We start from the raw sequence: 25,037 nt of genomic DNA, 5'->3' as shown, positions 1-25,037 counted from the left end.
AGTAAAACTCTTCAAAATAGAGCGTTTTTGAGTAGAAAGTAAAACATGCAAAAAATTCGGTCGAAACTAAAAAACCACAGTTTTTTACAAATTCCACAGTTTTCAGAGATGGAAGTATCGAGTTTTTCAAATGATTTATGATAAACTTTCGCTTATTTTGTTCGACTTTTGATAAAAAATCGTTAGAGTTTTGGGACCACATTCGAAGCTGAAAGCGGATTTCAAAACTCTGTTTTCTCTCTATTTTCAAATTTTTCGCAGAAAATACCTTAAAATTGTCAGTAGTTTAACACCAACAAAAACACAACTAAAAAAAGGTCAATCAACATTATCCCAGCAACGCAACTGAGTTACTGCGCCGGGTTGGTGCACCAACCCGTTTGGGCAGCATTGCGCCAACACCCAAAAATTAACTGAGGTTTCTGAGGCCGAGTCTTCTCTCAGAGAATTTCGGGACCAAATTCGAAGCTGGAAAAGGATTTCAAAACTTTGTACAAAGCGACGAAGGAGGCCAGTATTCTAATAAAACTAATTTTTCGCAAAAAATACCTTAATATTGTCAGTATTTTAACACCAACAAAAACACAACTAAAAAAAGGTCATCAACATTTTCCCAGCAACGGAACCGAGTTACTGCGTCGGTGCGTTGGGTTGGCGCTCCAAGCCATTTGCGCCGCATTGCGCCAACCCCTAAAAACTCACTAAGTTACCCAGGCCTAGGGTCACATATGACAGCAGTCTATCTTTCCGTGTCTAAGCTATCTGACAGATGTCATTGAAACGTGCGCATAAGATTATGAACCCACGTCTAGATCGATGATTGAGTGGACAAATGAAACCATGCGCTGTTTCTAAACAAAACACTGTTTAATTCTATAAATATTCGTTATATACATATATAGTGGGGGTATAATGTTGGTTGGCACTGCACATTAAATAATCTATTGACGGGCCGGCGCAATCCGAGCCGATCTGAAACAATGAACATCAGCGATTAGCCGTCATCGGGGTATAGTTTTCTTTCATTTTTCGAGCCCGTTGAATAATTAATTCAATTTCCGGATCTCCACCTCGAGTGAAACGCCAGCCATTTGACGTAAATGGGCGGTAAAAGGGCCGCGTTCAAGCACTTTTAAATTTCATTTTTACCATATTCAAAGCCAATTTGCTCTTTCAGGTTTTAGGGTCGATGCCAGCAGGCCCTTGAAGGGCCTTTCGCTTTCGCAATTAAAATGTTATGCATGAGCGCGGGCAAAAAATTGGCCGATTTTTGTGCCCCTTTAATGGAAAAGTCTAGCAACCCATTATTTCGTCACAGATTGTGATGTCGTTCGGTTCTATTCAATTAGGCTGGCCGGCAACAAACATAAATGTTCACTGTTTTACTTGCACAGCGTCTTTTAAAGATTCCTTTCCATGTTGGCGTTTTTTTGCTTAGTTACAGTCAATTAAAACGGGCGCGAGGGCAGCAGGAATAACTGAATCAGACGTTTTTCTTGAAAGACCCGGGAATGTTTCATTAAATCCAATAAATTCCAACTCGATGGCTCAAATTGACAATTAAATTAAAATTACATTCAGAGCCGCCGGTTGTCCCCTTCTTTAACAGTCCAATGGAGGTTTCTTTGCCTTTAATTGATTCGTTATTGGACGCATTTAACTAGCTCCAGCTTGTTTAATTGCCGATAGACAAACGAAAATCGGGCATTTGATTGGGTTGCATTTTTTACGTTCGTCTGCTGATTTATTTACATATACAAGCTGAACTTCAGCGTTCAACAAAGTTACTTTGAATGTTTTACTAAAAATATCAGATATAGCAGCGTTTTTTTTTTGGGTTGATTTATCCAAAATTCCCCGAAAGAGGGCAAACTCCCAGCAGCGATTTAGCACTAAATCGGCGTAACGTTTAAACTTCACTGAACTTTAAAAGCCGGCTATGAACTTTGGAAGCTGCCATAGTGTAAAAGAGCAAGCAGGAACGGCCCTTTAAATATATTAATTAAGCGCTCGTACATGAAAACGAGCCAATAAGCCAGCGTTGGACTTATAATAGTTAGTTTTTGTTTGCTATGTAAAGGAAGCCATGAATTTTCCACACAGCTACAGTGGAGGCAAAGCGTTCCAGCTAATCCGTCCATTGAAATGGCTGCTTGTTTTAATTAATTTGGCAGAGAAACTTTCGCCCGAGAACTGTCCCCCCCTTTTCCCATTTTAAACGTGGATGCATTGTAATGACGAGATCAATGCTTCGACAAACAAAGTGAAAATCCCAGACATTACCATACAAAAGCCCTTGTCTAAGCCGCTTTTGCTGGGGTGGGCCGATTCAATGGTAAGCGCGTTGCCTCCCCGTCCCCAATTTCCCCACAAAAATGGAATCGACTACTGCTTACCGCGCTAATCTCAGTCCGAACTCGGGGTGGTCTTGTGGATCTCGCTATAGGCAGGCGGATCCTCCTCGCAAATCAGGTTCAGTTTCACAACTTCTAAATTCGAATCGTATTCCACTGTAGAATTCGGCACCTGAAACGGTCAAGACAGTTTCTTATGGCCCGACCCTGGTATCTCGGAGAAGTGCAACAAGGACGATATGTCGATCTCCCTCTTGCCCACTATGCCGGTTGGATGGCAATAATAGCCTGATACTACGGGGTGCATTGAATAGTAACCGTAAAAGCGTTGATTGAAAGAGTATATCTCTACATATGGGAATTGGCCAAATGGCTCAAAGGCCACATAAGCTGCAAAGCAAATCGAGCTTGTAGACGTAGAAAGTTTCATTGTGTAGACACCATCAGGAGATTTTCAAAAAAATCTTTGGTTAAGTCATAAATGAAACGATCAGTCCTTTTTGAATAATATGTTGAAAAACACCGAAAACTGTAAAATTGTGTATTCTTGCGTAAAGCTCAGGAAAATGGAACTTATGAAGCACGAAAGTTTCGTTTGCAGACCATCATCAGGCGGTTTTATCTAAAAACTTATTTTGTTCGATTTGGAAACTATCTTAGACGCTCGTGTTCAAGAATAAATCCATCAAAGGCCCCGGAATCAACAAAGTGACTAATTTTTGCGTTAAGATCGCGGAAATTGAGTTTGAAATCCTTGAAAGTTTCATATCGAAAGCATCATCAAGGAATTTTGAAAAAGAAATGTTTATCGATGGATTAAACGAGCAGTCTTTGCTGAGAAATTACTTAAAAGCATCGAAAACTGTAAATTGCGTATTTTTTGTGCGAATCCAAAAAAACCGAACTTATGATGTGTAAAAGTTTTGTTTAGAGACCATCATCAGGCGGTTTTATCCAAAATCTTCTCTTGACCGAAGCATGAAGCAACGTTTTGCAAATTATCTTTCTGTCTTGTTCAAGAATAAACACCTCAAAGGCCCCGGAAGCAAAAAAGTGACTAATTTTTGCGATAAAATTGCGGAAATTGAGTTCGTAAATCTTGAAAGTTTCATACCGAAAGCATCATCAAGGAATTTTGGTGGAAAATATGCTGTTAATCGATTCATTAAACGAGCAGTTTTTACTGAAGAAGCCTAAAAAAATCGAACTTATGATGCGTAAAGGTTTCGTTTAGAGACCTTCATCATTTCACTGTGTAATTCGGCACCTGAAACGGTCAAGACAGTTTCTTATGGCCCGACCCTGGTATCTCGGGGGAGTGCAACAAGGACGATATGTCGATCTCCCTCTTGCCCACTCGGCCGGTTTGATGGCAATAATAGCCTGATACTACGGGGTGCATTGAATAGTAACCGTAAAAGTGGGAGTGAAATGTTAGAGAATTTTGAACTTTTGCGAGTAGTTAGTCGAAAATGGTGCATAGTAAATAACAAAAGATCGTACACGCCGCATGTGGATTTTTACGGGATTTTACTGAATTTGTTTGCCCCCTTGGACTCACCATGATGTTTTCAATTTCAACACTGTCAGTTTTCAACGGCGGCGGTGTCAGCTTTTTCTCCTTGAACGAGGAGCCTCGATGGATCTGCGACGGCAACAGGCTTTCCTGCTGGGTTTCGTTGATGGCTGCAAACATTGTTTTACGAGTGTGGGACGAAGCGTCAACACTGCCACTTACCAAGAGTTTCATTGCCGTTGCAAGTGCGTTCGGACTTCCAATTGGTGAAGCGGCAGGTGGAGGGGGCGCGTCGACCAGAGGCGTCGAAACAGGGCAACACTTGCTTGAACTCCTTGCGGAAGTTGTCGTTAAGCCATGCGTACAGGAAGGGGTTGTAGCATGTGGATGACATGGCCAGCTGGTGAACTAGATGGGAACAGAGAGCAGTAGCGAAGCTGCTGCGTGCGACATTTGCACGGCCTACCTAGGAAGAAGCTGAGAAAGTAGTACTCCCACTTGATCATATCCGTGTAGAAATCGTTAGAGATATTGACAACGTTGAGGGGCAGCCAGGAGATGAGAAACACCGCCACCATTGCGATCAGCATGCGATTGGTGCGGCGTTTTCGCTCGCGATCAGCCTCCTCTTTGCGGCTGTTCTTCGACCCCGGCTTGGACCTGCACAAAAGCCTGGACATTCCTCATTGCCACATTGATCCAGTCTGTGTCGCCGATTACCTGGCGCGGTCGTTCAGCTTAATTGACACGCAAATATAGCAATAGGCCATGATGAGAAAGGGGATGAGGAACTGCAAGGCGGTAGTGATCACTCCGAAGGCGTGCCGCCACTGTTCCACCGGCCACTTTTCCTCGCAGAAAAAGCGGCTGATGTTGCTCGGATCCTCCATGTGTCGCATGTAGATCCCGTAGGGGCTGGTGATCAGAAGGGCGAACGTCCAGATGATCACGATGATCAACACGCATGTGGAGAGTTTCATGCGCGGATGGAAGGGGTAAATGATGACGAAGTATCTGGAACAGGCCACGCCTATCAGCCTAGAAGCCCGGCCTCCTGAGCCGCCCACCCACCTATCTATGGCAATTGACATCAAGGTAAGCGTGGAAATGTACACGCTGGCCCCTTGCGCGTACGGCACCAGGTGGCAAATCACGCCCCCAAACACCCATTTGCCCAATAGCGTGTAGAGGGGCGTGAACGGCACAGCCAATACGCACAGGAGAATGTCCGATAGGGCCAGATTGGTGATGAACAGATTGGTCACAGTTTGCATGGCCTTGTTGCGAAACACCACGAAGCACACGAGCACATTGCCGAAGAGGCCGACGATGAAGATCGTCGTGTAGATGACGAAGAACAGCACCTGGACGCCCTTGTTGTCGATGATGTCCAGCTGTTGGGCTGCGGTCACGTTGATTGCATCGGTTAGCGACATAGTGGGCGGGGCGCGGTCAGTCACTGATCAACACGGCCATTGCCGGCTAGTTTTTCCGCTTTTTGCGCTTGGTTTATGCTGGAAAGTTGGGGCATCACAACTGTCTGGGTTGCCAATGTTGTGATGACTCTAATTGGTCCATTTCCCACCTCTGAGCGCCTGAAATCAATTCGTAGGTACTGTTAGAGAGCTACCAACATGATCGAGTTGACTACCAAAGAAAAGTCAATGTACCTACGTCTAAGCCAATAATTTTGTTTTAAATTGACAATTTTCCGGTAGCTGATGATGTAGTTTCTTAGTGTAGTTTCCGCACGACTCTCTTTTCCATCTGAGCTGTTTTACGTTGTCGTTTGTGTAGGAGCTTCCTATTTTTTACAACTTGGTGCTAATTGGTCGAGTGATTTGTAATCCGCTATTTTTAGAGAATCATTTTCGATGTTTGCCGTGTAGTTATGGCCCAACGTTCTAGATTATTGTCAAATATTATTGTCATTGAGTGCAACAAGGCAGTTGGGCAAATGCGCCTGTTGGAAAGAGACGAAAAGCCCTGAAACGCGATGATCGGTTCGCGATTTCGCTCTGTTTCTAAGCCGCCCTGAGGTGTATGTTCGCCTTGTCGCTCTCACGTAAGTGACAATTTCCCCTGTCTGAGCGAGTTCACTTGATGATTCCCCGTCAGCTTCCACAGGGACTGAAGTCTTCGTGTCTTTCAGCCATTAGTTCCGACTAGAGCGTTTGAAATTTAATAGAGCCCTAAAGTGTCCGGTTTTAGTACGTATTTATAGGGCAATTTATCGCGTCGACAGAATCCATAATATCGGCGGAAAATGGGAAGTAAATGTAACTTTGCTCTCGATCGTTAAATGTTCGATATGGGGGGGCACTAAGAGTTCGTAATATGGAAACTGGGCCATATTCTGATCGGTTTCGCACGCAATTTGCCAATTATTTTCCTGGTCCTTTGCAATCAATTAACCAATCGGGATTAGTGCTCCATAAGTTTATTTACCTGATTCCAAACCAGTTAATTGACTTGGTAGCATGTAAACATTCCCATATTTAACTCGTTTGATTTCCCCAATTGGTTTTGTTTGTTTTTTTTCGGCCCGTCTAATTGGGCGCTGATTGGCTGAAATCGATTTATCAGATGATGATGATTGACCGTCACCCTGGACTGTCAGTGCTCAAACTTTCCGACTGGGAAACATGTAAGTAATCATTTTCCTCAATCATAGAAACATCAGCCTGGCGGCTGATGTTTCTGTTTGTTCGCGTAGTTTATGAAAAGGGAAAAGTTTCTCGTTGGAAAGTCGATTTTCTCGAGATAAACATCGCAATAAATTAATATGTCGCAGAACGTTACCCCGGACAAACAACTGACGGTTCAGCGAGCATTTTAAGGCCCTAAAATACGCAAATTACGTTACGACTCCGGTATGGATGTAACTTCGTAAAATCTCGTCGAAATTGAGTGGCTTCGGGCAACCTGAGGGCAAATTCCGACATATCTTTCCACCGAAAAACCGATAAACATGTTTGCAGAAATTGTATTAGGATCTCGTTGGGCGCCCCAATTCGGTAATCATTATTAATTGTAAAGTCGTTAAACCGGTAATTTAACGAGTTTCCAGTGCCGGCCAACTAATCGCTTTAGTATTTTTGTATTTTGCCAAAAGCTCGCTAAAAGTCAGAACGTCGATGGGCTTTAATTAGCGTTAGCAACACGTGGAGAACAATTGACCACCATCGACGTTCTAACCTTTAAGATTTGCCAATTTTGCAGATTTTCTGGTGGTTTGGGTGGGAAAAACGTGTGCTTTTTTAGGAAATTCGTTTGCGTGGTGAAATTGAGTCAAATTTTCCTAGTGAATGGTTCGATCGTTGAAAATTCAGATTTTTATTTCCTGCTGATTTGAAGATTCGTCAAAACTTGTCTAAAAGTCAGAGCGTCGATGGGACTCAATTGGCGATAGATCAGATAACCACCATCGATGTTCTGACTTTTCCACAAATTCAACAGTTGTTTTCTAGTTAATTAGATTTAATATGTATGGCTGTAAAACCAGGCTGTTCGTTCTTGCTTAGGGGAGTTTAGGTTTGAAAATGGTCTAAATGGTGAACCTCAATCGGATTTTTGCAACCGAAATTCGCCAAAATGCAAAGCCTAAGGGCTTCATTTTCCTCGATTATACGATGTTTCGTTGCCTTTTATCATTAGCACGCAGTCCAGGAGTGAGTTGTTCTCAATTTCAAACTCCCAATGGTCGGTGTTTGGTTTCCAACTTGAATCCTATTAAGGGCATAGCAAAGATCTCCGATTCAACCCGGGCGTTGCGCGTTTATTCGCGGAAAATTGAGTTCAACTGCTCGCCGGATCGTTGAACCAAAAGTCATTTTTCTGTATCTGGTGAATTGATCAAAACTCATCTAAAGGCCAGAACGTCGATGGGGCTCTGATGTTGGCACAAACCACGCATTTGATGAACAGTTAGTCTTTTAGAGCTTGTTTAGGCCTTTGTATTCAAAATTCAACTTAATAGATGCTAATAAAATCTACACACTTGATGAACAGTTAATCACCATCGATGTTCTAACTTTTTGGCTTTGGTAATCGTTCAACATTACTCACTCGACTACGAGCTCAAAGAGTATTGCTTCCGTTTGCGTCTTCCAGCTACCGCATCTGGATGCATATGCAATAGGGAGGCCTTTCAAAGCCGATCATTCCTAAGACGAAATTTCTCTTTGGTCTGCTTTCGCTGCTCCAATTGCATTAATTAGCCGGTTTTTGTTGCAACAGTTGAACTTTGCCATGATTCAACATGTTGGCCGAAGATTTCCGAATGGAATAGAGATTGAGCTGCCGTTTTCATGGCACAATATCCGCAACCGAAGCGAAATCACAGCGTGAAATTGGGCCAATATTTCAGTTTCCACCGTCTCTGGAAATATCGTACGGCAAAATTGGGAAAGCTTTCAGGGATTAATAGAGCCGCTCTTGACTTTGGGAGTTTTGAACGTTTCAGCTAAAATATCTTCAGGGATTGGCAATCCCCGCCCCCCCCCCTTCCCCCTTCGCCAGGGAAAAACCGGTTTGCCAAAACAATTACCGTTTCCAATTAAAAAACTGTACGTTTGAAAGGAAAATCCGCTGAGCCCGTTTGTTCCAGATTAAACGTTCCAATGAATATCGAACAAAGTAAACGTAATTAAAATTGGATTACGGATGCACAGGGAATAACGAACGTGAGTGATTACTGAGAGGTTGTTATTATTAATATAAGAGAAGAACCTCCCCGAAAACCGTCACGAAATCGACAGAAAGGAGGCGAATTCGTGCGCCAATTGAAATGTAAATGACGTTGCTGGATAATTTAGGAATACTCCGCCGGGATTTCCCACCATGGTCTGGAATGAATGCGAAATGACAACGTTTTAAATTCCCGCAAATGGAGGATTAGGGCACGATTTCAATATCACAAGGGAAGATTTATAAGAAGAGGATTATGGAGATTCGACGTTGACAGTGTTAATATGCCCGAATTTGCATCGTTTTAAAGTCTGGATGCATCACCTGCATCCATAGTTTTGGAAAAGTTATGATTATAATTCCAGCTAGTTTTGCAGTTCTGAATCGCTAATGCCCCGCCTCGGAATAGCGTTGAGGCCGGCTTTACAACAGTTATTCAACTTTCGGGGCGCCGTTCAAGCGATCAGTCAGTATTAACTTGTCCATACAAGTTGCAAACTCGCCCCCATTTCATAAACACATGCGACCGCTCTATTGAAACACAATTTTGCAAACCGTCCATGTGCCCTGGACTATTTTGCCGCAACAATGTTCCATTAAAATGTCCTTTTATTCCCGCTTGTGGACATTACTCGACTTAATTAGTTCTACTTGCCTCCGTCTTCATTTGTTGGCTTTGAAACTGATTTTTCTGTGATTATTGCAGAATGGAAAGTCGATCTGGCAGCGATTTTATTGTTCAGCGACGTTCTGGTTCTTGGACAATTCGCAGCTCCCCAACCCCACCAGGCAGAAACTTGTCCAGTTTAGTAAGTAGCTGCTTTGTCTTCTTTAAAAATTCGCATCTTCGAAATGAAATCAATACGAACCTTCTTCAAATACTGAAATGCATCGGCTCTGAAGCATAATAATGCGAAAACCATCACTTTTCAAACTGGCCTGGTAGAAGGCGTTCGAAGAACGCCCACCATCGACGTTCTGACTTTAAGACAAGTTTCGTTCCAATCGAATATCTGGCGTTTTTGTTACAAATTGCCCTCGAAACTTCATATCGGCGAACGTGCTTCGAGCGTTTAATGAGATATTTTGCAGGTAAACCCATTGTTTATTCAGTTTTTGCGAATAAATCCAGCCAGATGCAAACTGCTGCTTTAGCTGTTGAAGTTGCTTAAACGAAAAAACACTCGATTTTCATTAACCAAGTTCCCGCGGCAGAACAAAGGGCGATTTTTCGCGGAAAAAAGTCCAATAAAAACTTAGGCTGACGTGCCTCGGGGAAAACTAATAGAGTTGAAAGAGAGCGAGATAAACGGTTGCCAGCTCGGCTATTCGACTTAAACATCTGAAATCTCGTTCTTCGCTTTGGCCTATTGGACTATTGCTCGTTCGTTGTGCGAATAAATAACTCGAAAGTGACGGACAAATTGCATGATTATACGCAACTAAGGGTTGCATCTCCACATAAATTCTTTCAAAGCACTCGAATTTCCATTGGGGCAATTACGGGGGAAGTTAAGTGGCTCCCCCAGCAAATTCCGTAATCCATAAATCCTGAACAGCGCTGTTGGAAAAATGTATGAATAGTCGGGCTGATGATGAGGGGTTGGTCAATTCGACGATTTGGAGTTAAGGGGCAACGCGGACTTAAAGAGGGATAATTCAAATGTTCACACCGAATGGGCCAAAGTGGAAATATTCCCCAGGCAATTCCTCATTCAGATACATGTATAATCTCACCTGCCACTCTGGGGGATTTGAGCAGGAGGTTCATGGCATTAATGGCAGGCTGCATTTATATAGTCGGCGAATAAACCCTTTATGATGTGGCGGCATTTCGCATATAAATACGTGCTTTATTTGATGTAAAGTGTGCGCCTTCTCTATTCGCCCAAAGCAATTTACATACGTTTTATTGAGCCCCTCTATGGGGAATTTAAAAATCTGTCACATTACTCGCAATATAGAATGTTCTTTGTGGTTTGATCCCAGCCGGGTTGTACAAATAGGCGCATCAGAACGATTTAGTTCGACATGCTGACACTTTTAGCGGCTATTTAATCCATCTCTTTGCCACATGCATATTTTCAATGGGCGGTTTCCGGTTTTTTGCCGCAGGCAAACATTTGGTTTCAAAATTCTTTGCTAAAATTCGTTCGAATGTCTACCGGAGTGAACTTGTCTAAAAGTCAGAATGTCGATAGACTGTTTGAGTTGATGGTAAAAACGATGTTGTCAGGTTTAACCGAGCTCGATTTTACGAGGAATTCAGACTTTTAGATTATAACGCGAACCTGAAAAGAGTCCATTTGCAAATCTCAACAACACTCGGAGTGGTAATGGTTGTTTTTCCTGAATAATCCGATTCCTGTTGGCACTGAAATCGCTCTAGAAGGCATGAATGCGCCCGAAGCGCGCCCGACGAAAAACAATAGAAACGAGCTCTAGACAGTCGATTTCTATGCTGGAAATTATGCAAGTCGTGTTATTAAGTGATTTTCCGGTGCTTTTGCCGATTCACGCCGTTCGTGATGAGATTTCCCGACATTTAAAATGTAAAGTTCGATAATGTCGACGAAAACGACGCCACCTTAGGCCCGCCCGATCCAGGGGTGGCTTGCGTAATTCCCAGCTCATTTCCATGCGAATTCTGTCGCCTTTGCTCCAATTGAAGCAGGCAAGTGCAGATTTCGAAATGCGCTATCCTCAGGCACCCCCAGGACCGGTTTTGAGCCTATTAGCTCTCATCAGCTGGGTTCAGCATAAAACTAGCGATTCCAAAACGCGTCGAAACCTGTGAAAAACTGTCCCCGGGAAAATTGTTTTAGGAATGATCGGCTTTCAAAGGCCTCCCTATTGAATATGCATCCAGATGCGGTAGCTGGAAGACGCAAACGGAAACAATACTCTTTGAGCTCGTAGTCGAGTGAGTAATGTTGAACGATTACCAAAGCCAAAAAGTTAGAACATCGATGGTGATTAACTGTTCATCAAGTGTGTAGATTTTATTAGCATCTAGTAAGTTGAATTTTGAGTACAAAAGACCTAAAAAGATCTAAAAGACTAACTGTTCATCAAATGCGTGGTTTGTGCCCACATCAGAGCCCCATCGACGTTCTGGCCTTTAGAAGAGTTTTGATCCCCCGACGAAAAACAATAGAAACGAGCTCTAGACAGTCGATTTCTATGCTGGAAATTATGCAAGTCGTCTTATTAAGTGATTTTGATGAAATTTCCCGGCATTTAAAATGTAAAGTTCGATAATGTTGACGAAAACGACGCCACCTTAGGCCCGCCCGATCCAGGGGTGGCTTGCGTAATTCCCAGCTCATTTCCATGCGAATTCTGTCGCCTTTGCTCCAATTGAAACAGGCAAGTGCAGATTTCGAAATGCGCTATCCTCAGGCACCCCCCAGGACCGGTTTCGAGCCTATTAGCTCTCATCAGCTGGGTTCAGCATAAAATTAGCGATTCCGAAACCCGTCGAAACCTGTGAAAAACTGTCCCCGGGAAAATTGTTTTAGGAATGATCGGCTTTCAAAGGCCTCCCTATTGAATATGCATTCAGATGCGGCAGCTGGAACATTCAGAAACAATACGCTTTGAGCCCGTTCTAAGAAATGCCACGGCACAAGCGAAAATGCGGCCTTTGTTCACGAGAAAACCATCAGTTGCTTGACTTTACAGGGCGATTTGCGCTTAGTCGGCGAGCACCAGAAAAATCACCCTGTATCTAGCATTTATCGGCAGGAAACACCAGTATTGTTGAACGATTACCAAAGCCAAAAAGTTAGAACATCGATGGTGATTAACTGTTCATCAAGTGTGCAGATTTTATTAGCATCTTCTAAGTTGAATTTTAGTAGTACTAGGCCTAAGCTAGTACAAAAGGCCTAAAATCTAAAAGACTAACTGTTCATCAAATATGCGGTTTGTGCCACCATCAGAGCCCCATCGACGTTCTGGCCTTTAGATGAGTTTTGATCAATTCACCAGCTACAGAAAAACGATTTTTGGTTCAACAGCTCTAAATAGAAATCGAAGCAACAAACGATGTTACATTAACTGAGTAGATTCGTGCTCAGATTCCATTTCCCGATCAGAACGATGCCGAATAAAAGCGACTGGTTACAATTTTTTGGACGGAATCTGGCAACTTTTCCAACGAAACCAGCTGGAGCTGTTGAATGGTTTTGTTATTGTTGGTTTGTTTGCTCGCAAAGCGGCCCCACGTTGCATTGTTTATTATCCTGATTGGTCGCATTGATCGCGAACAATCGGCCCCCGTGCCCAGTTTAATTCGCTGGCCTATTTTCGGACCAGTCATTATAGCTCTAATAAGTTCTTATTCAAGAACGTTGGCTGACCGTGTAAACAACGCGGTAATTGTCCTGTCCGGTGCCGAATAACTCGAAAATTGGACAGTTCCGGTCGTTTTGTCCTGTCCAACTCGAGCACAGGCCATATATTCACATTCAGTGGCGCGCTGGCGGTTGATCACCGTCCCACCGGGTAAGATTCAAGATTGGATGCTCGAAATGTCTAAATTTATCTCTAATCGCTGTCTTCATCGCCATCGAATGATGTTGGGTGATTATTTCACAAAGGAGCCGCTTGAGAGTCTTGAGGCTCGTCATTATTAGTGGTATTGTCTGCAAGGAGCGTTCCAATATGCGGGTAAACAATTTATCAGAGTGGCAACGAAACAAAACAAACGTGATTATTCCTTCGAGAAGTTCATTCATGTCAGAATCGTTTTTGATGTGTTATACAATTTGTCAGTGGGAGGAGGAATTTGAGGCGCTAAATCACGGGAAGGCGGTGGATTATGGGCGTGATTTATGTGCGAATTGAGGTTTTGTAGGTTGGGAACGTTTCATTTCTCGCTCGTAACGGGACGCAAAAAATTGTGTTGCCAATGTATCTTCACAGTTCTTGACTTCATCCCTATAGGCAATTAAATTATAATTTTTTTTTTATATAGGTTTGGATGATTTTTAGGGAAATTATTTGGTGAACCTGACTCGAACTGTCCTCTTTGTGTCTTGTCTAAAGGTCGGAGCGTCGATGGGACTCTATTGACGATAGAACAGATGGCCACCATCGATGTTCTGACTTTTCCTCAAATTCAACAGTTGTTTTCTAATTAATTGGATTCCATATGTCTGGCTGTAAAACCTCCGTTGTTGCTTCAAGATTTGCATATTCGCGGGGTTTGGGTTGGAAACGGCTCTAAATGGTGAAATTCAATCGGATGTTCGCACTGAAACTCGCAAAAATACAAAACCCGAGAACCTCATTTTCCTTGATTATTCGACGTTTCGTTGCCTTTCATCATTAGCACGCCGTGTTGGAGTGAGCAAACCGGGCGCTGCTTGTTGATTTGCGGAATATTGAGTTCAGCTGCTCGCCGGATCGTTAAACCAAAAGTCATTTTTCTGTATCTGGTGAATCGATCAAAACTCATCTAAAGGACAGAACGTCGATGGGGCTGTGATGTGGGCACAAACTGCGCACTTGATGAACAGTTAGTCACTGTCATCGATGTTCTGACTTTTAGATTTTAGGTCATTTGGATTGCATGGAACAGTTAATGCCGGCCGATTGAAAATTGGAGCAATTTTTCATTCAGTTTTAATCACGGGCAAGATTTTATGAGTGAATTGAGGATTTTTAGGTTGGAAGTGTTTCATTACGCACTCAGAACGGGGCGCAATTTCTTTGTCTTTAATGACTCATTGCAAATGCCTCTTCATAGTTCTTGAATTATATTCCTCAGACAATTAAATTATCATATTTTTCTAATTTTATCAACAAACTTGAGCAAACATGCACCATTTTAGCATTTAAGGTTGCACAGAGCATCGAAAGGAAAAAGCTGATTTTCTTTAGTAAAATACAAGGCTTGATGGCCTCGAATTGAACAGCATTTTTCCCATCAATGTGACTACTTGACGTTTTCGCCGGAATTCTCGGACTTTTCCCAATGTTATCAGCATGCCAGATCAGTTGGGCGCTTTGGTTTGTCGTTTATTTCCCCCAAACAGGGCCTATAAGTGACTAAACTTATTCCTGATAAAGCCTCCAATCCGAGAGCTTCCGCCCGCATTGAAAAACGCTGTTTTGCACAATTATTGACAGCTGGACGCTCAAAGTTGTCCGATTGAGATTCTCTGTTGCTTTGCTAGATTTCATGGTTTTGGAGCGATTTCTTAAATTTTATCTGCAACATTTGCCTTCCCAAATTGCGCAACAAATTATTTGTTTATCGTAAAAAATCGCTGGTCCTTCATATGCTGCATGTGCAACGCCTTGCACTCATCGACGTTCTGACTTCTAGACAAGTTTTGATTGTATCGGATCTGTGCTATTTTTGAGTTCGACTCAGTGGTGTACTCAAAATTCAAGCTTTTGCCCTGGACGGTACTTGAAGCTCCAAACAACCATCGACTTGACGCCCAATAAATTGGAAGATTTTCGCATTATTGATGGGAATTTGGTCCTTGGTTTCGCTCACACGCCTAGCTACCATCTTCAGAGGTTTCTTCAGAACTTCGTATTGACGACGGCGTAATCTCCCGAAAGTTACGCTTGTGGTGGGCATTGCCCGGTTGAACCAGAACATGGAGAAAACATGGCACTTATTTGTTTTTCACCCTTAACTGCCAAACTTTAAATAAGTGAAACTCTAAATTGCCGAACGAAACGAAGTGGCCCACTTTGCTTTCGCCTCTTAGCTGGTCCTGTTGGGAAAGTTGCCAGATTCCGGTTGAAATAAGAAGGAAACACGCTGATTCAGCCATCAGATATTTCCAGTTCCCCATCGGATTGTCAAGTTGTAATCAGCCGGTTTAAGCCGGCAATTCACATATTTTAGATCGTTCTGAGCGGAAATCTATTCGAATGGAATCTGAGCGCAAATCTATTCGGTTAATATAGATGGTCTGTTTATCGCTGGAAACAGTGCCAACAGAGAAAAAGTGACTTTCATTGGTCGGAGGCGGCCTCATTTGCATTCGAATGGCCCGTTTTTTGCATCTTGAGGAACCCACCAGGGTGTTTTGTCCGCACTCGCTTAAAGCGAGTTAGAATGTCGATGGGATTTCATCGCCACCAACCATCTGGCTGTAAAGGTCGGTTCAGACGCAACGTTTTATCGAACGACTGAATTCCACAAAGACGTTGGGCGTCTATCGCGACGTCTACAGTTGGAACATCGTTGGGATTTTGTCGCCACCAACCATCGATGTTCTGGATTTAATGAGTCGGATTTTTCTTTTAATTCAGAATGCTTAGATTTGTTTGCGTTAGGAAATCTAATTTATTATTCAAATTAACACATATTTATTGGATGTTTGACTAGGGCTCAGCCATGGTTTATGGCAAAGTTTCACGTCATTCCACCGGCTCTAACAATGCATTCAGTATTTGCTTGGCCATAAGCCGCAAAAGCGGTAGTAAGACGAACAGTTTTCGGGAAACTGATCACTGTTTGCGATTTTCGGGCCCGAAGGAGAATGAAGGGTTCGCTAATTCCCAGACGAGCCTTTATTCAGGATGGCGATCGAGACAAGCGTGCCATAATTATGGGGCGATTAAAATAAGTGCGCCAATTAATAACTCTTGATGCGGGCGTCGATCGTTTACATAATATCCGGTTGCCCAGACTAATTATTAATTTTGTAATAAATATTCATCCGCCCCCTCGGAGCGGATCGGATGGAAAAATTGAAAAACGACCGACCTAATTTTGGGAATAATCATTGTTGTCGTGGTGGTCTGGGATTTATGGTTGTTTGGCCAGCCAATCGGGCGCAAATTGGGAATAATCACATTGTGGTTTCGCAATTTGGTGCCTAATGATTAAAAACATTTCGCATTGTTGAAAACGTTCGGGGCCAACAAAGGCCAGGTGACGGGAGCGGTTTAAATCCGTTCTGGAACAGGGCGACGAGAATTCCTACCCGTTCCAGCTTAAGTAACTTTAATTACATCTGAACCGGTCTAGATGGGGGAGAGCGTGGCGCACAACGCGCCCCAGGATATCGACGTTGAAATAATAGAAGCAATTATTATCCAATTTTCACAAATAAATCTGCGCCCGTGGCGCAAAAGACGTTCACTGCGACGCGAAAAGGGCCATTTCAACGAACATTTACTTCATTGTACTTACAAAAGGTAATTGGCTGCGACTAGAATAAGACTTTGTGCTCTGCATATCTGCATTTGAGGCCTCAAACTCTGAGATGAGCGTTTGTCGTTATTATCGGTTTTTCTAGCTCTACTAGAGCTTTCCGGGCGTCACCAAACAATCTAATTTTAAAGAAAACTCAGGTGCGAAACTGGGCGAAGCTCACTCGAAGTTTTATTTACGGTAAATTTCATCATTTGCTGTGCTTGACAAACCGCTTTGCGTAAATAACTGCGGATATCGTTGCCAATAAATCCGCTCCCCTGCCTCATAAATCCAGTCTCAACCTACTCGTTGCCAACTTATCATAATTCCTGAATGGAATCGCCCCCCGGCTCTGCGATATATTTCCACTCAAGCAACCTGTTTTCCGAAAAAAAATTAAATTAATGTGATCCACTGGGACGGGAAACTCAATAGCAGCAGAGCAGTTGGGTGGTCACTTTGGTGGCTTTCGCCTGTTGCTGCGCCGCCACTGATGGCATTTTTCGAATGTTTATTGCACTCCAAGTTCAATTCGGACACAACAACTTTGCAGGCTGAAGAAGAGCGGCAGCATCAATGTAATACGTAATTGAATATTCCTGCGGCGAGCGCAAACAAGCCGAGAGGTTCGATAATGCTGCTTCAGAATTACAAGCAACACTATACGGACGCTTTCGATTTTTCTAATTAGAAACTTTTGCCTGCCAAGTTTTGTGCTTTGCGGATCTGCCCTGCTCGGAAGCATCCTAAGCGAATCTGGAGTGTTTGGCAAGAAGGTTTAGGAAAATTGTTTATGTGGTGGAACATTCGTCAAAACTTGTCTAAAAGTCAGAGCGTCGATGGGACTCTACTGCCGATAGAACAGATGGCCACCATCGATGTTCTGACTTTTCCACAAATTCAACAGTTGTTTTCCAATTAATTGGATCCCATTATGTGCGGCTGCAAACCCTGCGTTCTTGCTTTAAGATTTGCATATTTGTGGTGTTTGGGTTTGAAATTGCTCTAAATGGCGAAATTCAATCCGCTTTTTGCACTGAAACTGGCAAAGATCGAAAGCCTAAGGGGCTCATTTTCCTTGATTAGGCGATGTTGCGTTGCCTTTTATGATTAGCACGCACTTGGAGTGAGTTGTTCTCAATTTCAAACTCTCAATGGCTGCTGTTTGGTTTTCAACTTGAACCCTATTAAGGGCATAGTAAAGATCTCCGATGCAAACCGAGCGTTGCTTGTTGATTTGCGGAAAATTGAGTTTATCTGCTCGCCGGATCGTTGAACCAAAAGTCATTTGTCTGTATCTGGTGAATTGATCAAAACTCATCTATCTAAAGGTCAGAACGTCGATGGGGCTGTGATGTTGGCACAGACCGCGCACTTGATGAACAGTTAGTCGCCATCAATGTTCTGACTTTTAGCAGAGACTTAAATATTTTAGGCCTTGTGTTTCACATTGACCATTGAATACAGGGCGATTCAACATGGGCGTTAATTTTCACTGTATCAGCGGATTAGATGCAGTGAAATTTGATTTTTTCTTGTGTTTCAACTAAAATACAACTGAGTAGGTGCTAATAAAAACCTTTTGGTTTTTTGGCACAATCTACACACTTGATGAACAGTTAGCCACTATCGATATTCTAACTTTTAAGTTTTAAGTCACTTGAATTGGATTGATCATTTAATACAAGGCGATTGAAAATAGGCGAAATTTTCCATTTTGTTAACGGGACTGTTGGATCGACAATGTTTTAGGTTCAAAGTTGAGAGTGTTTTTGCATCCAAACCAGTGTCGTGCCTTAAGGGCTCGGCACAACTTCGACATTAAATACTTTCTAATGTGTTCAAAAAGTTTATTAAAATATGCGAACAGTTCAGCAGAAGTAAAATGCATTAAAAAAAGTTTTCTGCAATTTCGCTGTCATCGACAATACGGCAAATTACAGGTTTAAAGGGCCGACGCACACATTAAAAGTTTTTCGGCCACTGCGATCGTTTATTACTCTTGGGTAAAAGTTGATGGATTTGTCATTCCTAGCAATCTGAAGATTAATCTTCATCAGTTTCTTCTCCGCTGATTTAATTAAGATCAGATTCACGCCCGATGCCTGGGCAGGGTGCCAGAATAGAGCGGCTTTTCGTCTTGTTTGCCATGCATCCGAACAACAATCAAGAGCCCTCAGTGCACTTCAATTGGCAATAATCTATTAATTAACTTAGCAGGGAACAAAGGGGTTGTTGGCATGGCATCGGCGGACAATTAGCAGTTTCAAATCGAATTACTGTTCAGTGAATTAACGGAATTTCGCGCGTGTTTCCATTTATTCCCGGCCTTGTCCAGATTGCGCGCTTGCGAGGCCACCCTGTATATGCCAAGGCACATTTTAGCTCCATCGGTTCCGATAAGGGAACATTGCGGCCATTAAGTGTAAGTTGGTGTTTGCTGTGCATTTGATGGCACTTGAGTGCTTTTATGTAATATTTGAGCAGATGCGTTCGCAGTGTACACACATTTCGAGTGGTTTAGTGCAATAAAAAAAATTCCCGACTGACTCGCTGTTGTTCAACTATGATAGGTTCAGTCTGTTGGTCGGTGCCAAGAAAAGCAAGCAACCGCGACAATCACAGCGCCGAACGAAAACAAACGACAACGCGCTCAAAATCACTTTTTGTTTATTTCTAAATGTCGCTCAAAAAAAGTCCATCACGGGAATAATGACATTTTAAATACCTTCAGTAGCAGGGCCCGGTTGAACGTCGACCACCCTCGTGGCATCCAGCTGGGCAACGTTTCGAACTGCACGGCATTCAGCTACATCATCAGTCGGGGGAAAACCATTTGCCGCAAAAACACGCCAACCTGTCGAATGGTATCGGAACCGGTTTGTCGCGCCGCTTTTCCGGCAGCAATGTGTGATCCAGTCGGCTGTGGAAAGCTCGTCGCACTAAACAGATGAAACTCGGGCGCGTTACCTTGGAAACGACGCCGACGGCTGTTCAAAGCGCGACGCTCTGCGAGGCGCCGGACCCGAAACTATACCGGGCTGTTCCAAAGTTGACACTCTCACATTCTGAATGCTCATCGCTCAGAAATGGTTTGGGACCACAACGTACATGTAAGTTTGTAATGTTTTGTTTGTTATTGTTTTGTAAATGTTTGAAGAAAAAGAGAGTACGTTTTGTGTCTTCAAAGTAGAACATCGATGGTTGCTGATGGTGAAAACCCAACGATGTTCTGACTTTAAAGCATGCTCCCCAACAAAACATTGTCAAGTCCTCAAAGTCAGAACATCGATGGTTGTGGGCAACCGAATCCTATTGACGTTCTGACTTGAAGAATTAAATATTCTCCGAATCGCTCTATAAGTTACGCTCGAAACAGCGCCATCAATAATTTTAGGTCTGGTTTCTTGTATGTCCCCTGTATGTTTTCCGGGTTGCCAGTCAACTTTTCGGTGTCTGTGCCCATGTGGGGGTGGAAACTTGATCTAGCCGCCCGCTTAGAGGGGGCGAAAGCCATTTTCTTCGGGACAGGCAAAGTTTGCACAACTTTGAAGGTAATTAGAAAACAACAAGGGCCGGTTGAGGTGTGTCAGGGCTCCTCTAGGGCTAATTAGCCGCCGCCCCCTGGTCCGATGAGAAAAGTTGTGATGTTTATTTCGAGGACTTGACAAACTGTACCAATAACGGCAATGCCGGGAATGCGTAATTGACACAATTGACAGCGAAAATATTAAGAAATATAGTGGTTTGACCAAGGCCCATTCAATTCTCTATCCAACGATGCCAAAACGAATTCTCTGGCTCGAATGGTTCTTGAGAAACGTCGAATAAAGGCCATTTAGTTATCTCTGGAATGACGTAAAAACGAGCGTTCTTGCTCATTTTGCTTCCGAAAAACATGCAAAACGGGACGGAGAACATGAAATTTTGCAATAATCTTGCGCCACCCTTGCACAAAACGACGATCATTTTTCTAATTTCATAAACAACAGAAGACTGTATTTTTTCTACATTAACGCTGGATCCGTCCCTGAGTTTAATGTTTAATTCTAGTAGTTTGCGCCGAATTCTGAGCAAAATATCAGGCATACGCGAAAAATTGAACCGAAAGTGACACTGAGCTCTAAGGAAAACCGTTTTCAAAGGTTGCGCAGATCCAACTCTTCTTCTCCTGTGTTGTGGCTTAATGAGTCAATTGACATTTCACTGTCAACATTGACTTTTCAAGTTAATTAATTAATAACTGCGGGAAAATCAGCGTGTGTTTTCTTTCGTCTAGTTGAGCATGGCCAGAAAGCGTCTTCGTCGGTAGTTTTATTTGTTTGGCATGTTATGTGGATGTGGCTTATAACGGTGAAATAAACGCGTTCGATCGTTGTCACACGCAAAAACCACGTTTTCCAGTCGTTATTTCGTCTCGTCGTTCACTCGCCATGGAAACTGGCGGATTAAAATCGCGAATGAAACGAAAATGACGCAAATCTCCCTGCCAGAAACAGTTTATATGTGGAACTCGGCAGCCCGCTAAAGAATGCCCGACTTGAATATTATGCGTTCGTGTCGTGACACTTTTCTATTTTTTGGTTTATTAGTATTTTATTTATTAATCACCATCTAATGCACAGTAAATTCCACCAAAAAAAATAATTTTCCGCCGCTTAACACAATACATAATAGACAATTTCGATGGGGCTCTGATGTTGGCACAGACTGCGCACTTGATGAACAGTTAGTCACTATCGACGTTCTAACTTTTTGATTTTAAGTCGCTTGAATTGGATTGGAACATTTAATACAGGGCGATTGAAAATATTAGCAAAATAGCAAACGGACGCAAAGCAGTGGACCATTGCTGCGTTCCCACACTCCACCCTCTAAACCTTTGCAGAAGAACGAAGCGCGTCGATCTCGAATGAGCCTAGAGTTGGGGAGCAAATCACTAATAAAGTAAAAAATGGGAAAATTTCGCCGATTTTCAATCGCCCTGTATCAAATGTTCAATTCAATTCAAGCGACTCGGAATCAAAAAGTTAGAACGTCGATAGTGACTAACTGTTCATCAAGTGTGTAGATTGTGCCAACAAATCAAAAAGTCGGGCAGAGTTTTGACGCATGAAGAAAGAGGCCGAGTTTTAGTAAAATTTCATATATTTTAACACAACAAAGAACAGCGATAAATTAAGTAGGTCCTTGTGAACATCAGTCCTGTGGCTGCGCATCAGACGGCGGAATATAATAGATAGAGTCGATGAAGAATCGGGTAATGTCGCCGACAATCGACCGATCGGGCAACTTCTGCGCGGTGCCATAGAGGGCCATGCGCCCTTGCACGGGCACCGCAGGATCCTTCAGGATCTCGGCGAGCGAGTCCTTCGTGTCGTCCAGGAACTTCTGCGCCAAGCCCGGCTTGGTGTGCATCAGAGTGACGCAAAGGTGCAGCCCCGGCGGGTACTGCAGCGTGTTCAGGTTCCAGCCCAGCTTGTGCAGCGCGTCGGCCAGCCGGTAGATGTCAAAGTCGTCGCTGCCGAGCGCGATCACGCTGGTCGCAGGCTGGCCGAAAATGTAGATGCCCTTCATCCGGCGCAGCCCCTTCTCGATGAACCGCGCAGTGTAGATGATGTCCTTGGTGGCGCTGACGTAGCCCTCGAGGCCGTGGTAGAGCAGCGCCGCCCAACAGGTGGCGATGTTGCCGCCCGATCGGCTGCCGTTGACGGTGGGCGAGCCGTAAACGCCGCCCACCCAGTCCGTGGTGACGGTGTACTGGTGGTGCCTGTACTTGGGGGCTCGGTACATGATGACGGAGGTGCCCTTTGGGGCGAAGCCGTACTTGTGGGTGTCGGCCGAGATGCTGGTCACGCCCTGCAGCCGGAAATCGGTCACGGGCGGCGGGTAACCCGCACGGTCCATGAAGACGGTGAGCAGGCCGCCCAGGCAGGAATCCACGTGCACCGGGATGTTGTGCTTTGTGCCCAGGTTGGCGATCTCGAATATGTTGTCAGTCGTTCCTGGAAGACAGTTCGTTGACAGTTGGCATTTGAACAGGGGCGGGTCCAGTTTTAAAGTCAAAATTTCATGATTTGCGTCCCGTTTTGCCATGTTGGCAGTTTTCTCAAAAAATGCTTGAATTCAAGAAGTTTTAGATTTGCGTGCTTTTTTTTTGAGTTGCAAAATTGACTCAAACACGACGTTGCTTTTTTGACAGTTTCTCAGGCCCCGTGGATAGAGAATTGAAAACTCGATTTAATCATCACCACATGAGTGAGGAAATGCGAGTGGTTTTGACACAGAAAGCGAAAATTGAATATCAGACACTTAGGTGCATCTGGTGAATTGATCAAAACTCATCTATCTAAAGGTCAGAACGTCGATGGGGCTATGATGTTGGCACAGACCGCGCACTTGATGAACAGTTAGTCGCCATCAATGTTCTGATTTTTAGCAGAGACTTAAAGATTTTAGGCCTTGTGTTTCACATTGACCATTGAATACAGGGCGATTCAACATGGGCGTTAATTTTCACTGTATCAGCGGATTAGATGCAGTGTAATTTGATTTATTCTTGTGTTTCAACTAAAATACAACTGAGTAGGTGCTAATAAAAACCTTTTGGTTTGTTGGCACAATCTACACACTTGATGAACAGTTAGCCACTATCGATATTCTAACTTTTAAGTTTTAAGTCACTTGAATTGGATTGATCATTTAAATACAAGGCGATTGAAAATAGGCGAAATTTTCCATTTTGTTAACGGGACTGTTGGATCGACAATGTTTCATGATTTGCGTCCCGTTTTGCATTGTTGGCAGTTTTCCCAAAAAATGCTTGAATTCAAGAAGTTTTAGATTTGCGTGCTTTTTTTTCAGTTGCAAAATTGACTCAAACACGACGTTGCTTTTTTGGCAGTTTCTCAGGCCCCGTTTGAGCCAGAGAATTCGTTTCGGCATCGTTGGATAGAGAATTGAATTGGGGGGGGGGGCATGACCCCCCTGACCCCCCTGGATCCGCCCTTGCCTGACCTACCGTAAGGAAAGTTAGGCGCCGATCCAACCAGCATCACGGTGTTGCGGTTGATGGCCCGCCTCATGGCCTGCAGGTCCACTTGGCAGGTGGTTGGGTCGATCGGCACATGCCTGAGACGTATGTTCAAGTAGAGGCCTGCCTTGTCGAAGCCTGAGTGGGCGGTGGCCGGAAGCACCTGTTGGAGTCGGTTTAAACCACACGGCAGACATGAAGATGTATTTTAATTCAACTGCCTACCATTTCCGGTCGTCTGATGCCTCTGGCTTCTCGTGCGTAGTCCCTGTAGGCTTTGCAGGCCATCATGATTGATTCGGTGCCGCCCGTCGTCATGGTGCCGCACGATTGTTCGTCGCCGTGAAACAGCGTGCAGACCATGCGCACCACTTCGGCCTCCATCTTGCAGACACCTGTCGAAGAGGGTTGGGTGAGTGGGGGTAAGTGGCGCAGTCGCCTGCATACCATAGAGTAAGTAAAATAAGAGAGGTGGCAATCATATGGGCGTCCTTGTTACCGCGCTACGCAGGTAGCGCTGCAACTGGCTGACCGGCGACTGACGGCACTAAAATTTCGAGTTTTCGGCCAACAAGTTCTGAGCATGTGCGAAACGTGCAGGACATCGTGAAAATAAAATAAGGGTCGGTTAAATCAGTCAGTCCTTTTTCAACTTGCAGAACGACGCGGCTGTTACAACTAATACATTTGCAATACTACAAATAACATTTTTATTCGAATGAATCAAAAAGTGCCATTTTGCGAACAGAAGCGATGATCAAAAAGAAGCACTTTTCTTTAGCGTTCATTTATTTTACTTTTACGCACGGACTTTGCCGCACAGTGTGCGACAAACTAAATGTGACACTTTGAATTTGCCACTGTCATTATATATTTTTTAGTATTTTTATTTAAAAATAACCGAACTGCGTTTTTAAGGAATTACGTAGGTTTATCAACAACTATTGATCCTATTTTCAAGTTTACTTACAATTTGTAAATTATACCTTTGTTACAAGTTCAGTCTCATAATCGTTTTAATGGCCTACTTATCTACTTTTGCGATGTTGTCACACGTAAAACACGATCTTTTTAAGAAGCGCAAATGTCATGCAGAGTATGCAACATGCGTACACCATCCCAAGACCACAGGTGTTTCAAGTTGAAAAAGTACTTAAACTTAATTACAAACTTCAAAAAATGACATTGGCACAAAATTTTAAATATGAAATCGATGCATTTTATTATTCGTGTAATCTTTCATTCGAATAAAAAATAGTGTTCGATACGAGG

General features: G+C 43.4%; 2 protein-coding genes across 5 annotated transcripts in view; both read right to left on the bottom strand.

The window, feature by feature from the left end:
- Positions 1–846: 846 nt before the first annotated feature.
- Positions 847–19,675, bottom strand: LOC109538882 (prolactin-releasing peptide receptor). Of its 4 annotated transcripts, none has more exons than XM_019906308.2 (8): positions 19,461–19,674; positions 4,942–5,465; positions 4,591–4,884; positions 4,337–4,542; positions 4,093–4,278; positions 3,916–4,040; positions 2,397–2,526; positions 847–972 (listed from the first exon to the last, which is right to left on the bottom strand). In XM_019906308.2, the coding sequence occupies exons 2-7, from the start codon at positions 5,304–5,306 to the stop codon at positions 2,407–2,409; spliced, it is 1,296 nt and encodes a 431-aa protein (XP_019761867.1). In that variant the 5' UTR covers positions 5,307–5,465; positions 19,461–19,674; the 3' UTR covers positions 847–972; positions 2,397–2,406. The 4 variants fall into 4 exon arrangements, with proteins under 4 accessions (XP_019761867.1, XP_019761868.1, XP_048525620.1 ...); XM_019906309.2 differs by having other exon boundaries at positions 4,337–4,530; positions 19,461–19,673; XM_048669663.1 differs by lacking the exon at positions 19,461–19,674 and adding an exon at positions 16,730–16,896.
- A 2,187-nt stretch (positions 19,676–21,862) lies between these two features.
- Positions 21,863–25,037, bottom strand: part of LOC109538921 (sphingosine-1-phosphate lyase) — a 5,684-nt gene continuing 2,509 nt past the window's right edge. The window contains exons 2-4 of the mRNA XM_048669662.1: positions 23,991–24,160; positions 23,754–23,928; positions 21,863–22,737 (exon numbers count right to left, since the gene is read on the bottom strand). Of these exons, the coding sequence (XP_048525619.1) occupies positions 21,932–22,737; positions 23,754–23,928; positions 23,991–24,160 (1,151 nt within the window). The 3' untranslated portion in view covers positions 21,863–21,931. The remainder of the gene's footprint in view (positions 22,738–23,753; positions 23,929–23,990; positions 24,161–25,037) is intronic.

The sequence above is a fragment of the Dendroctonus ponderosae genome, unplaced genomic scaffold (genome assembly GCF_020466585.1).
Source record: "Dendroctonus ponderosae isolate FM_Combo_2020 unplaced genomic scaffold, Dpon_F_20191213v2 Dpon_F_20191213_9, whole genome shotgun sequence".
Classification (NCBI taxonomy): Eukaryota; Metazoa; Arthropoda; class Insecta; order Coleoptera; family Curculionidae; genus Dendroctonus; species Dendroctonus ponderosae.
Note: the sequence above shows the minus strand (reverse complement) of the source record. Positions and strands in the feature narration are given on the sequence as shown.

Coding starts and splice junctions, on each gene's coding strand:
- LOC109538882 (XM_019906308.2), bottom strand. CDS start 5,306: ATGTCGCTAACCGATGCAATCAACGTGACCGCAGCCCAACAGCTGGAC. Junction 4,885..4,941: donor ATGTCAATTGCCATAGATAG/GTGGGTGGGCGG, acceptor GGCCTGTTCCAG/ATACTTCGTCATCATTTACC. Junction 4,543..4,590: donor AAGCTGAACGACCGCGCCAG/GTAATCGGCGAC, acceptor AGGAATGTCCAG/GCTTTTGTGCAGGTCCAAGC.